The 11,622-nt window shown below is 47.1% G+C and overlaps 1 protein-coding gene across 1 annotated transcript in view; it reads left to right on the plus strand.

Annotated features, from left to right (window-relative positions):
* The window catches only part of LOC107120742 (collagen alpha-1(IV) chain-like), a gene marked incomplete at its 5' end in the record, with an annotated part of 105,721 nt that overhangs the window by 5,358 nt on the left and 88,741 nt on the right, over positions 1 to 11,622 (plus strand). The window contains 4 exon segments of the mRNA XM_015423513.1: positions 396 to 458; positions 6,932 to 6,967; positions 9,284 to 9,325; positions 11,042 to 11,131. Coding sequence (XP_015278999.1) covers positions 396 to 458; positions 6,932 to 6,967; positions 9,284 to 9,325; positions 11,042 to 11,131 — 231 coding nt within the window.

Below are 11,622 nucleotides of genomic sequence, written 5' to 3' on the forward strand. Positions count from 1 at the left end.
CAGCTGCTGGATGATGTTGGGTAAGCCACAGTTCTGGCACAGCTGTCCTTAAAAAAGAGCAGTCTCTGTCAGAGCTCTCTCAGCCTCACAGGGTGTCTGTTGTGGGGAGGGGAAGAGAAAGGAGTTTGTAAGCCACTCTGAGACTCCTTTGGGTAGTGAAGGGTGGGGTATAAATCCAATCCTCCTCCTCCTCCTCCTCCTTCTCCTTCTCCCCCAGATGACCCTAGTTTCTCCTGGGAATGGTTTCCCCCCCACCCTTCAGTGAGACGACCTGTTACAACTCATTCATATTGTCCCTTGCTTAGTGCTTCCTTCGTTTTCTGATTTATAAGCAAATGGATGAGATAATGCACTGCCTAATATAACTTCCATTTTAATGGCTTTTTCATAAATAGGGAGTAGCTGGACCCCCAGGAATTCCAGGCCCCCTTGGACCACCTGGACCCCAAGGAAGACCAGTGAGTATCAACTTTTTCTCATTTGCACACAGCTAGCTGTAATTCATGATATCAAGTACATGTTTGTCTGCATTTGCCGAAGGATTCTAGGAGTACTGGAGCAAAAAAAGAAGAAGAAGGGGGACAGCATGGATAGAAAAATAGGACAAAAGTCAATTAACTCATAAACAGCATTGCAGAAAGTGAACAGGAAGCTGTTTAATATGTTGTCGATTACAGAGGGAAGCCATTGAAATTCATAAACATAAACACAATTTCAACAGGAAAGAAGAGAGTTTAAAAATAAACAGGGCATGGTTTCCTGTCCTGAAAAACACAAAAGGCTCTACATATGACAATAGCACTACAGATAAGATTAGAACCTCCTCAGGAAACAGGAAACCTCCTCAGGAAACAATCCATATACAAAAGAACCTCCTCAGGAAAGCTCCTCCATTAGCATGTTCACAGCACAACCTGGGAAACTCCTACAAGATAATGACTCAGCCCTACCCCACCTTCTGGTGTAGATATAAATTACCTGCCTACCATTTTCTTCTCACGTTGACACAGAGAGTACTCCATCTTTCTGTGTTATACCTCTGAGGATGCCAGTCACAGCTACTGGCGAAACGTCAGGTCCTACAATGCCAAGACCACAGCCACACATCCCAGAAAATCTGCAACAGCTAAGGAAGCTGTTAGTCTGCTTCTTCCTGAAATACAAGACTTCAAAATCCAATCTCATCGTGCTCTGCAGATTAACCCCAGAAGGGTAATTAATCCGTTGTCACACACACACACCCGCCTATCGTCCTGGAGTGTGTCCCCCTCGGCCATGGTGTCAGGTGCAAAAAGGGAGTCTCCAGGACCTCAGAATGCAGGTGGGAGGCCTTGGCCCGCCGGCAGTAGGCTCTCCCCAGAGTTCTCTCCGTGCGTGCTTTCTCTCTCTCTCCCGCCTTCTGGTTCAAACTCCCCTGCTCTCCTCCTTGGTCCCAGCCTCCACTCCCTTTTATAGCCAGCAGCCATATGTTCCCAACCATGATTGGTCTCCCTTCGTGACCCTCCACCCCAGCCCTGTTCCCATTGGGCGGGTCCGTCTGGCCTTTTAAGGCCTTGGTACCGCCTCCTGTTTGCTCAGCCATGGGCAGGATTAGAATTCGCCGTTCATCCCACCCTGTTGTGGCTGCTGTGACTGGCCTCCAGCAAGCGGTCATCTCTCCTGCCTTCCCCTCTGATGGCCACAGGGCTTCTCATGTTTGCGGTCAAACCCGTTCCCCTCCCCAAGCTCTGCCAGCACACCCCGGCTACTCCTCGTTCCAGCAGCAGAGTTCTTCTCCTTGGGGCTTGCTGTGGACAAAGTCCCAGAGGTCCCCAGCTGGCCAGCCACCAACCCCGCCACCGGGCGGTCCTGACGCGGAGCCAGCACCGACGGAGGCCGTCACCCTCGCAGCTCTGCTGGATGGCCTGGACCCCTCCCCAGCCGGGTCTCTATCCTGCGACCTGCTCCTCAGGACACTTGGCCATCCCGGTAAGTCCAGACCTGGACACCCAAATAAACTTCCCCCCGACTTCTGAATCCAAACTGCCTCGGTCAGAGTTGGCTCTTTTTCTAGCAGTGCCGTGACGTCCGTGGCTGCACCCCACTTTATTTACTAAAATATTTATGCCCCATCTTCCCTTTGTGGCTCAAAGGGGTTTACAGATCCCTATTTAAAATGCACAGAACAATAAAACCATTTTTAAAAACCCTCTCCCTTTCACTTTTTCAGGTGTGCTGCCCAACCAAAACACTTAGCCTGTACTCACAGCACCACCTAGTGTCAGCCTGTGATGACCTGGGGGAGGGGGTTTGTCCTCAGATTGAGATGAAGAGGGAAAGGGGGCTGAAATTCCCCCAAGAACCAAGTGTAGGAAGGAGGCAGTGCTGCCACCAGCTGGAAAGCTGCTCTTAATCAATCCAGGTGCTCCCGGCTTCAGGAGTCTACTCTTTCAGGACCTTGGACAGCAGAACACAGGGAGTTCCAAGGAGAGGGAGGGAATAGACAAGCAAGCCCTTCCTTACTTTGCCCCATATCTGGGCTGAGAGTTCCCTGGGTATATGCTGAGCTCAGAAGGGAAACATAGTGACACTCGTTCCAATTAAAAGCAAAGAAGTTTATTTGAATTTCCCCACCACCACCAAAAAGGTAAAGGCTGTGTGTGGGGTTGGAACAAGTAAAGATCTGATTTGAGAGCCAAAGAGAACTCAGGCCCAATCCACAAAGGTTCCAGCAAGCTAGATGCATTCCCTAGAGTATATTATGTGGGTCTCTTTAAGCTTTTCCTGTAACACAAAGCTTGGCAGCGTTTCAACACAGCTCTGCATGCCCTGAATCTTGTTGTTGTGGTTATTACTGATGCCTAGACTGTGTGGGGTGAGCTGTTGTGTGCTGGCTTGTGGATCCTTTTGTGATCTAGTTTGAATGGTGACCTTCTGACCTCTTGCAGCCCTATGATCCTGTAATACTGGCTACAGTGATCAGCAGTAAATAGCAGACTGTACCTGGATTTAAATACAACTATCGGCTACTTGGACCTATGATACACTGAGACACGATACAGTGAGAATATGTCCTAATTCTCTGTGGGCCCCAAGAATACAGCTGATTGCCAAAAACTGAACAGCCTCTCTTTTGTCTTTATATCTGTGCTCTACTGTATGGCTCAGAGCGCCCTTGAAGTATCTGCATTTGCTAGAGATAGGTGTCTGATTTATATCAGTTTGATCCAACAGGTGCAGTGCAGTGCTGCCTCACTTCTCTGCACAGGGTAGCTTCAGCACCTGGCAACTTCTCCGGGGTTCCCATAGAGATTGAAGAATTACAACTCAACCTGCACATTAAAAATGGCACACAGGGTTAATAATGTTGGTTAATAACGAATTTGAATGCAAGACTTGCCTGCACAGTCTCTCCATTCCCAAAGGCATGTGCCTCATTTTCCATCTTTCCTCCCGTGGGACACCATCTCTCCCTTTGAAATCTGTCTTTATACGTACGTAATGAATTAATTAAGATGCTGAACTGCAGGCTGGAAGGTTGGTAGTTCAGCAGTTCGAGACCCGAGTGCCGCATGACGGCGTGAGCTCCTGTCTCTGGCCCCAGCTCCTGCCAACCTAGCAGTTCGAAAGCAAGAAATTGCAAGTAGATAAGTAGGTACCACTTCAGTGGGAAGGTAACAGTGTTCCGTGTGCCTCGGAGTCTAGTCCTGCCGGCCACATGACTGTGGAAATGTCTTCAGACAGCGCTGGCTCTTCGGCTTGGAAACGGAGATGAGCACCGCATTCCTAGAGTCGGCTTTCAAGCAAGGGAAACCTTTATTTACCTTTTACCTTTTAATGAACATGCAAACTGATGATGCCTCCATCGGGTGCAGCTCTATAAGCTCTGGCCGGAAGACGAGCCACAATCGAACTCCCATCTAGTTTCTGTGCTTCTGCACACCTCTCCCCCCCCCTTCCCTTTTTCCCTTGCACAGAGCTTGAGGCCAAACATCCTCTTCTGAGCAAGCTCCACTTTGCTATGACTTCCAAATCCAGGTGTCTCCAAGATTTGGAGTTTGTCCAATTCTAGTTTAGTATTCTGGTTTGTGTATAGAGTTTTTGGGATTCTTTTTTTAAAAAGCTCTCCACTTCATTTTGTAATTTATTTGCTTCATTTATAGCCTGCCTTCCTCCCCAATGGGGACCCAAAGCAGCTTAGTTTGTTCTCCCTTCCCCCGTTTTTATCCTCACAACAACCCTGTGAGGTAGGTTAGACTGAGAGTATATGACTGGCCCAAAGTCACAGTGCAAGTCACAGCGCTCTGGCACTATGTATTTCTTCCCTTTATTTGTATTTTACTTACTTCATTTATTCCCACCGCCTTCCTACCCAATAGGGGTCCAAAGCAGCTGACATCATTCCAGGCCTGTAGCTATGGTGGGGCTTTTGAGGGCTCTGCCCCCTTTCTTGAAGGCACAGCCCCACAAGAATGTCTCCTGTAAATGCTTTTTTCAGTCATTTTAAAACATTTTTTAAAAGGCGTGTGCTCCATTAAGCAGTTGACTAATTCCTGCACTGAGCCAGGGGGTTGGAGTAGGTGACCTCTAGGATCCCTTCTAACTCTGTGTCAAGAAACTGGTCTCCTTTAAGAGAGTTCTTCTGCCTAAGTGTTAGCTTTCTTGACTATAGAAGTCATCACCCCCACCTGACGGCTTGTTATCAGAACTGTTGCTTAGGCTGGCAGAAGTGATTAACTTGCAGCAGCTGAGGACTGTCATCTAAAGTGGTTGACAGCTCGCAATTTAGAGATCTGTCCTGGTGACAGCTTTCTACTGGCTAAATGGCTTTTATTTCTGCACTGAGAACTTCAGCCCCACCAGAAAAAAAATCTGCCCCACAAGCCACAAAATCCTGCCTACGGGCCAGGATCATTCCATTCTCCTCTCCTCCATTTTATTCTCACAACCATTCTGTGAGGTAGATTAGGCTGAGAGTGTGTGATTTGCCCCAAATCACCAAGCAAGTTTCCAGGGAAGAGTGGGATTCGAACCTGGGTCTCCCAGATCCTGATTCAACACTCTAACCACTACACCACACTGTCTTGCCAAACTAGAGCAACTGCGGCTGGACCTCATGATTAACTGGAGCTTGATCAGTCTGGGAAATTTTGCATCGCGTTCCAGGCCCGAAAGGCAGAGGGAGAAGATTGGGTCACATGTGAGCACAGCTGAAAGCTGTATTTGTGCAACGGCAGTTTACTACAGCTCTGGAGTTACGAATGAAGATACTGCAGGGTTGGGATTTATTAGGGAACATGCTTATACGCTCAGATTGATGTGTTGTTCTCATTTATAGCGTGGTAGCACCCACCAGGCTTTTCCTTCCAGGGTTTCCCTCCTCCGCTGAGGAGAGTCGATTGGCACAAGTTGAGTCCGGGCGGCCTCCAGTTTGGCCTGCTCAGTCTGCAGCTGCTTTTGTTGTTGCCCCTGTGTGTACGAAAGTTCACTCCGCTCACACAACTGCAAAAAAAAATAGCCTGCCGGGGACCATGAATTGGGGACACAGTCAATGCAGGACCGAAGCCACTCTCTGACTCTGACAGTGCAGCAAATTTAATGGCAGCGATTGGGAATAAACAAGAAAGGTGTCGATTCAGTCTCTTCCCCCCCCCAAAAAAGGTGTTTATTCTCTGAGCTGTGACTTAGAAAGGAATCAAAGCAACGGATTCTGCGCGGCTGACTTCGAGCCAGGCCGGCTCTCCAAGGATACAGCTGACTCAGCCTTTTTGCCTCATGAAAGTTTGTGGGTCTCAGCCTTGTGCAAACTCTGCTCAGAGCAGATCCAGTGGAAATCCGGCTCAAGCCAGGGCAGTCTAGAGTGTTAAGACTGGGAAATTCAGTGGACTGAAATTCCCATGAAGCTCACGTGGAACCACTGGGCTAGTCACTGTTTCCCGGGACTCAAACAAACAAGATAAAGGATAAACAACTCTTTCTGTGCATGAAATGCAAATGGCAGCCTCATGAAGCCTAGGGTTGTCTTGGGGCCATGCAGGGAAGGGAAGGGGAGGTGTTTGGCAGGGAACCCAATTTCAAATATGGTAACTGAGTAGAGACTCTGGTATCCTATTTGGAACTGGGCCCCTGTCAGCGAACTGCCAATGTTTTACTTTGTATGCTTGTATTCGCTTGTCTGCTTTCACTTTCACCCGCTAGACTGTAGATGCGCATAACGATGTAGACTGCCAAAACAATTATATCTTCCAAGGCCACAGGTGGTTGCAAGAGCTTGTTAGTGTAATGAAGTTCTCACGAAACGGCGTGAGAAAGAGATAACATATTCTGCCTAGGGCCGTTTATTCTCAAGCCCAAAGGCGCGAGCGGGAAACCCTGCAATTGGGCCCCAGTAGTTTGAATGAACTATAATATGCTTTGTGGTTTGATTCCCTCCCATTCCGAACAGTGATCCTGTTATGCACCTTAGCTTCAAAATAAAGTAAAACCTTTTCTACAAGCGTGTACTTTGTGATGATGCTGTGAGGAGTCTGACAGCCCCCAGCTTTGGTATTAGCATTTCAAAGTGGGAAATATGAGTGTTCTGAAAGACTCCCCTTTGAAATTCTATGAGTAGAATGGGGAGCTAGTTTTGCGTAGCAGAACCAAGCAGAAGTTAAAGGATCAACTCCCCTCTACCTGTCCGGCATGACTCCAAGGCAAACTGAGGATGCATGGGGCTTTCCGTTTGCATTCTGTCTTTGTCTTTAAACCCTCAGCTCTATCACAGGGTTGTTGTGGGGATAAAAAGGTGGTGGGAAGAATTGTGTCTGTTACTCTATGTGGCAGAGGTGGGTTGGAATAAAAATGTAATGGAAATGAAGACCCTTCTTATTAGGTAACTCTTTGTTAAATAAGTGACTAACACGAAAAGAATTAATAAGCTGTAGAATTAATAAAATGTCCTCTTTCGCAGGGTCCTCCAGGGCCACCTGGTTTACAGGGGGAGAAGGTAAGGACAAACTCAGTCAATAATGCAAATGTTTGAAACACATTTTCCTAGGTGCCCGTTTCCTTAGGGAAATCATGAATCAGTGGGAGAGCATCTGTTAGGTGTGCAGAAAGGTCCCAGGTAGGAGTCTGGGGGGGGGAATCATTCCCCCCCCCAATTCTGGCCTGTTGTATCAAAAAAATACCAGCATTCCCGAATACCAGAGTTAGTATTTTACTGGTATTCAGGTAAATATTCAGGAAACCCAAATTTATTTGGCTCCATTATACCCTATGGGGACCATCCCCATAAGGTATAATGGAGAATTTCACTTGCTGAGTGAAAGTTTAAATGCAGTTATGCTCACACTCATTCAGCTTAGAGGGAACAGTGGTTATGGCACAACTCCACAAGTGAAGTGATTTAAAGTTTAAATGCCTTCAATTCACTCCTGGAGATGGGTTGCTGCCATGGTGCAACTCCATAAGTGACGTGAAGTGACTTAAAGTTTAAATGCCTTCAGTTCACTCCTGAAGATGGGTTGCTGCCATGGTGCAACTCCATAAGTGACGTGAAGTGAGTTAAAGTTTAAACACTTCACTCATGTAGTTGCACTGCCATTGAGGCACGAAGTGAAGTGAAGGCATTTAAACTTTAAATGCCTTCTGAACTTGCTGAGTCGCACCGCAGTGCCAGCACAACTGGGCGAGTAGCCACAACCGAATAAAAGCTGAATAATATCAGCTTTTATTCAGGCGCAGCTACTTCAATATACTGATAAGGCATTTTTCGGGTATTTATTCGGCTCGATATATACTGAGCACACACCACTAGTCCCAGTTTCAATCCTTGGCATCTCCAGTTATGAGAACCAGCCAAAAGATTGTGTGAAGGACCTCAGCCCAAGACCCTGGAGAGCTGCTGCCAGTTAGAGTAAACGATATTGATCTTAATAGAGCAATGGTATAAGGTCGCTTTATGCAGAGAGGGGCTTTGTCTCAGTGGTAGAGCATCTTTGCATGTAGAAGGTCTTGGGTTCAATCCCTGGCTTCTCCAGTTAAAAGGATCAGGCTGGAGGTGATGTGAAGGACCTCTACCTGATACCAGTCTGAAGAGACAATATCTGATGCCAGTCTGAAGAGACCAAGGGTCTGATTCAGGACAGGACAGGACAGCTTCATGTGTTTTGAAGCACCAGGGTGCCAAAAACTGAGACCCGACTTCATAAAATATCATGGCCAAAGTGTGGTAGTTCCTAGGAGCCGTAGAGCATCTGGAACACCCATCTCTTGTATCCAGAAGCAGAAATGCATCTACAAGTCTCTTAGGGTCAAGCTAGACAAGATGCTGGGTGAGATGTGATCATGTATTTTTGATGTGTTGGAAAGTGAGTTTCAGCCATGCACAATCTCCATTCAGTATAGGACCACAGAGGATGGAGGTGGGGGTGGGTGGGGGAGGAAACCCCCATCCAATCTGCTATTAGATGCCTATTTTTCCTATTCCCATTATTCATAATAGTAAGGCAAGAAGTTGGTTGGTTGCTTTAAGCGAATCCCTGCATGGGTGGAAATACCTGAATCCGGGCTGTGTGTGACTGCAAAACCAAAGGCTTTCCAACATTTTAAAGTTGGTTGAGGCTGACTACCTTGCCCTTGCAGCGGTAACAACTGCTTACCCATTTCCCTCCATGCTGAGGCCGGTCTTGATGTACCAAATTACCAGTTATCATCCAACAGGGTCAAGAACTCTGTGCTATTTTGAAATCTGGCACATATTTCTTTTCTCCCTGCAGGCAAGGGAATAGATTAGGGGTCCCCAACATTGTTCCTGTGGGTGCCATGATGCCCACTCATACCTTACCTGCTGCCCGCAAAGCATTTGCTGAAAGTGGGTGGAGCAGTTGGAGTTCTTGCCCAGCACAGCTTCTGATAAGACATTGGAGATCTGATTGTCTGTGCAGATTAAAACAACTTTGCATCCATCAGCAGCTAGTTTTAGTCTCCCTCTCTCTCATTTCTCTTTCCCAGTGTATTTTTAAAATCTCTTCCTCTGGGCATGCATGTGGCTGTGCCTCCGATGGCAGCCATTTTGTTGTTGCTGCCACCACCTTGTGTCAGAATTCCAAAGAGGCCCACGGGCTCAAAAAGGTTGGGGACCCCAGAGTACACAATGCACATTGCTGCTGTTTTCATAATTATTAGACTCCCCATTTCTGAATTTCTTTTAAAAAAATTAACTTGTCAACTGAGAAGCAAAGTATGTGCCTTGAAAATGAAATGGTCCATATCGGAAGTGGGCTTTCTTTTATAAAATGCTTCCTCTCTCTGTTGCCAGGGCCATATGGGCTTAAGTTTCCAAGGACCAAAAGGCGAAAAGGTAAGCTTGTTCTTTTGAAAGCTGTCCACCTATGCTTGCAGTGGCAGCTGAGACCCCACAATCGGAGTGCTTGCAGAACTCACCCTATTGTTGTGGGCATACCTCTGAGTCTAGCCAGACCTCTAACGCGGGTCACCCACTCAGCCTTCAAAGAACGACTCTGGCTTATGGGATTCCTTGCTGCAGGATGTCTGGATGGCAACCAGCTTTTTGAAAGGCTTCTGTACCTTCAGAGAAAATGGGTCCCTCACAGTGGCTATGGTTAGCTCAGCTTTCCCATGCAGAGCATTGCTTCTGATGTCAGGAGCTGGAGATCTATAGCAGTGGATGCTGTCATCCACATTCCCTTCTTGGGAACTTCCCTGCAGCTTGCCAGAAGAAATGCCGACTGAGTTCCCTTTCATAAATGATTGATCAGCCCTGATTTGGGTAGCCCAGGCAAGCCCAGTCTCATCAGATCTCGGAAGCTAAGCACGGTCGACTCTGGCAAGTCCTTGGATGGGAGACCTCCTTGGAATACCAGAGGCTTTATGCAGCCGCCTCTCAGAGTATCCTCCAGGCCCCCAGTGCACACACAGTCAGACACTAGAGGTCGCCATGACGTGCAGATACACAGAGGAATTTCAGACAGACGATATAATCCGGAAGAGGAACAGTTCCCAAACGGTTTCTGGTCTGTCATTTCAGACAGAACCGTTTTAGAGCCGGTTCCCTACCGGAATATATTTGTAATTTCAGACACAAACACTTCTGTCCTGTTTAGGAAACAGGGCTGAAGCGTTTTACCGGTCATCCGCTTCCAAGTAGTCTTCAGTTTCCTCTCCCGGTTTTCCCCGCCATTTTTTCGCCCACGCGGGCGATCTCCGGCTTTTTTAAAAAAATGTTTGCTTTATAGCGCTATAGCGCTATAACGGAACAGCAGTATATCAACCCCATTGGAATGCCTGGCGTGTTTTTTTATAGTGCTATAGCACTATAAAGCGAACATTTTTTTTAAAAAAAAAAAAAGCCGGAGATCGCCCGCGCGGGTGAAAAACAGCGGGGGAAAGCGGTGCAGTCTGAAATGGCAAACCGCTTCAGATCCAGCTCTTTACCGGAAGGGGAAAGCCATGTGTGAAATGGCAGCCCTATACCGGTTTACTCCATGACGGATCAAAAACAGCTTCAAAACGGGTTAAAAGGGGTAATGTGAAATTCCTCACACACTCTCACATACGCGCATGCTCAATCACATGTGAAAAAAACAACAACAAAGAGACCTTAGAAACCAATGGGATTTTTAGGTATAAGCTTTTCATCAGATAGACCCCGAAAATCTTGTTAATTTTTAGGGTGCTCCTGGACTCAAATGAAGCTCTTCTTCTGCAGACCAACACAGGCCCCCTCCTTAAATAAGTTTCTTCAGCATAAGCAGGAAAACCTGTTTTAACCATCCTTATTTAAAAAAAAAAAAAACCTTTGCCATTCTTCTAAGAGACCAAAGTCTCTGGGATCACAATCCTACACGATGGAAGGATGGGCTTGGTCTGGCTGAATTTGATCTTCCCAGGTTACTTGTGTCTCAGCTCTTGCTAGACCGTAATGAATCTTTTAAAAAAATTAATTTTGGAGTGAGTAGAAGAGTTTAAAATGCATTTTTTCCTCAGTATTCCTTTTCTGGCTATGTAGACTACAGTGCTGGCTGCTGATTTGTCTGTTTGTTCGTGGTATCTCTAGGGTGAACGGGGAGTCATGGGCCCCCCAGGTCCTCAAGGAGGTACCCCGCAACAGCAAGAAAAAGGGACCATAGCCATACAAGGCGACAAAGTAAGATCATGGCTTTTATTTATGTGTATATGAATGGTAAATTTATTTATGTGTATGTTAATGGATGGAGCTGCGGTGGCTCAAGTGGTTAAGACGCTGAACTGCAGGCTGTGGAAGGTCGGTAGTTCAGCAGTTCGAGACCCGAGTGTGCCGCATGACGGAGTGAGCTCCCGTCTCTAGTTCTAGCTCCTGCCAACCTAGCAGTTCGAAAGCAAGAAATTGCAAGTATCTAAATAGGGACCACTACAGTGGGAAGGTAACAGCGTTCCTTGCGCCTTGGTGTTTAGTCATGCCGGCCACATGACCACGGAAATGTCTTCGGACAGCGCTGGCTCTTCGGCTTTGAAACGGAGATGAACACTGCAACCCTAGAGTCGGATTCGACTGGCTTTCGAGCAAGGGAACCTTTACCTTTATATTAATGGTGCCCTAGCCTGGCCTGATCTCATCAGATCTCGGAAGCTAAGCAGGGTTGGCTCTGGTTAGTACTC

This window comes from Gekko japonicus, unplaced genomic scaffold (assembly GCF_001447785.1).
Source record: "Gekko japonicus isolate JY-2015 unplaced genomic scaffold, Gekko_japonicus_V1.1 scaffold2882, whole genome shotgun sequence".
Lineage (NCBI taxonomy): Eukaryota > Metazoa > Chordata > Lepidosauria > Squamata > Gekkonidae > Gekko > Gekko japonicus.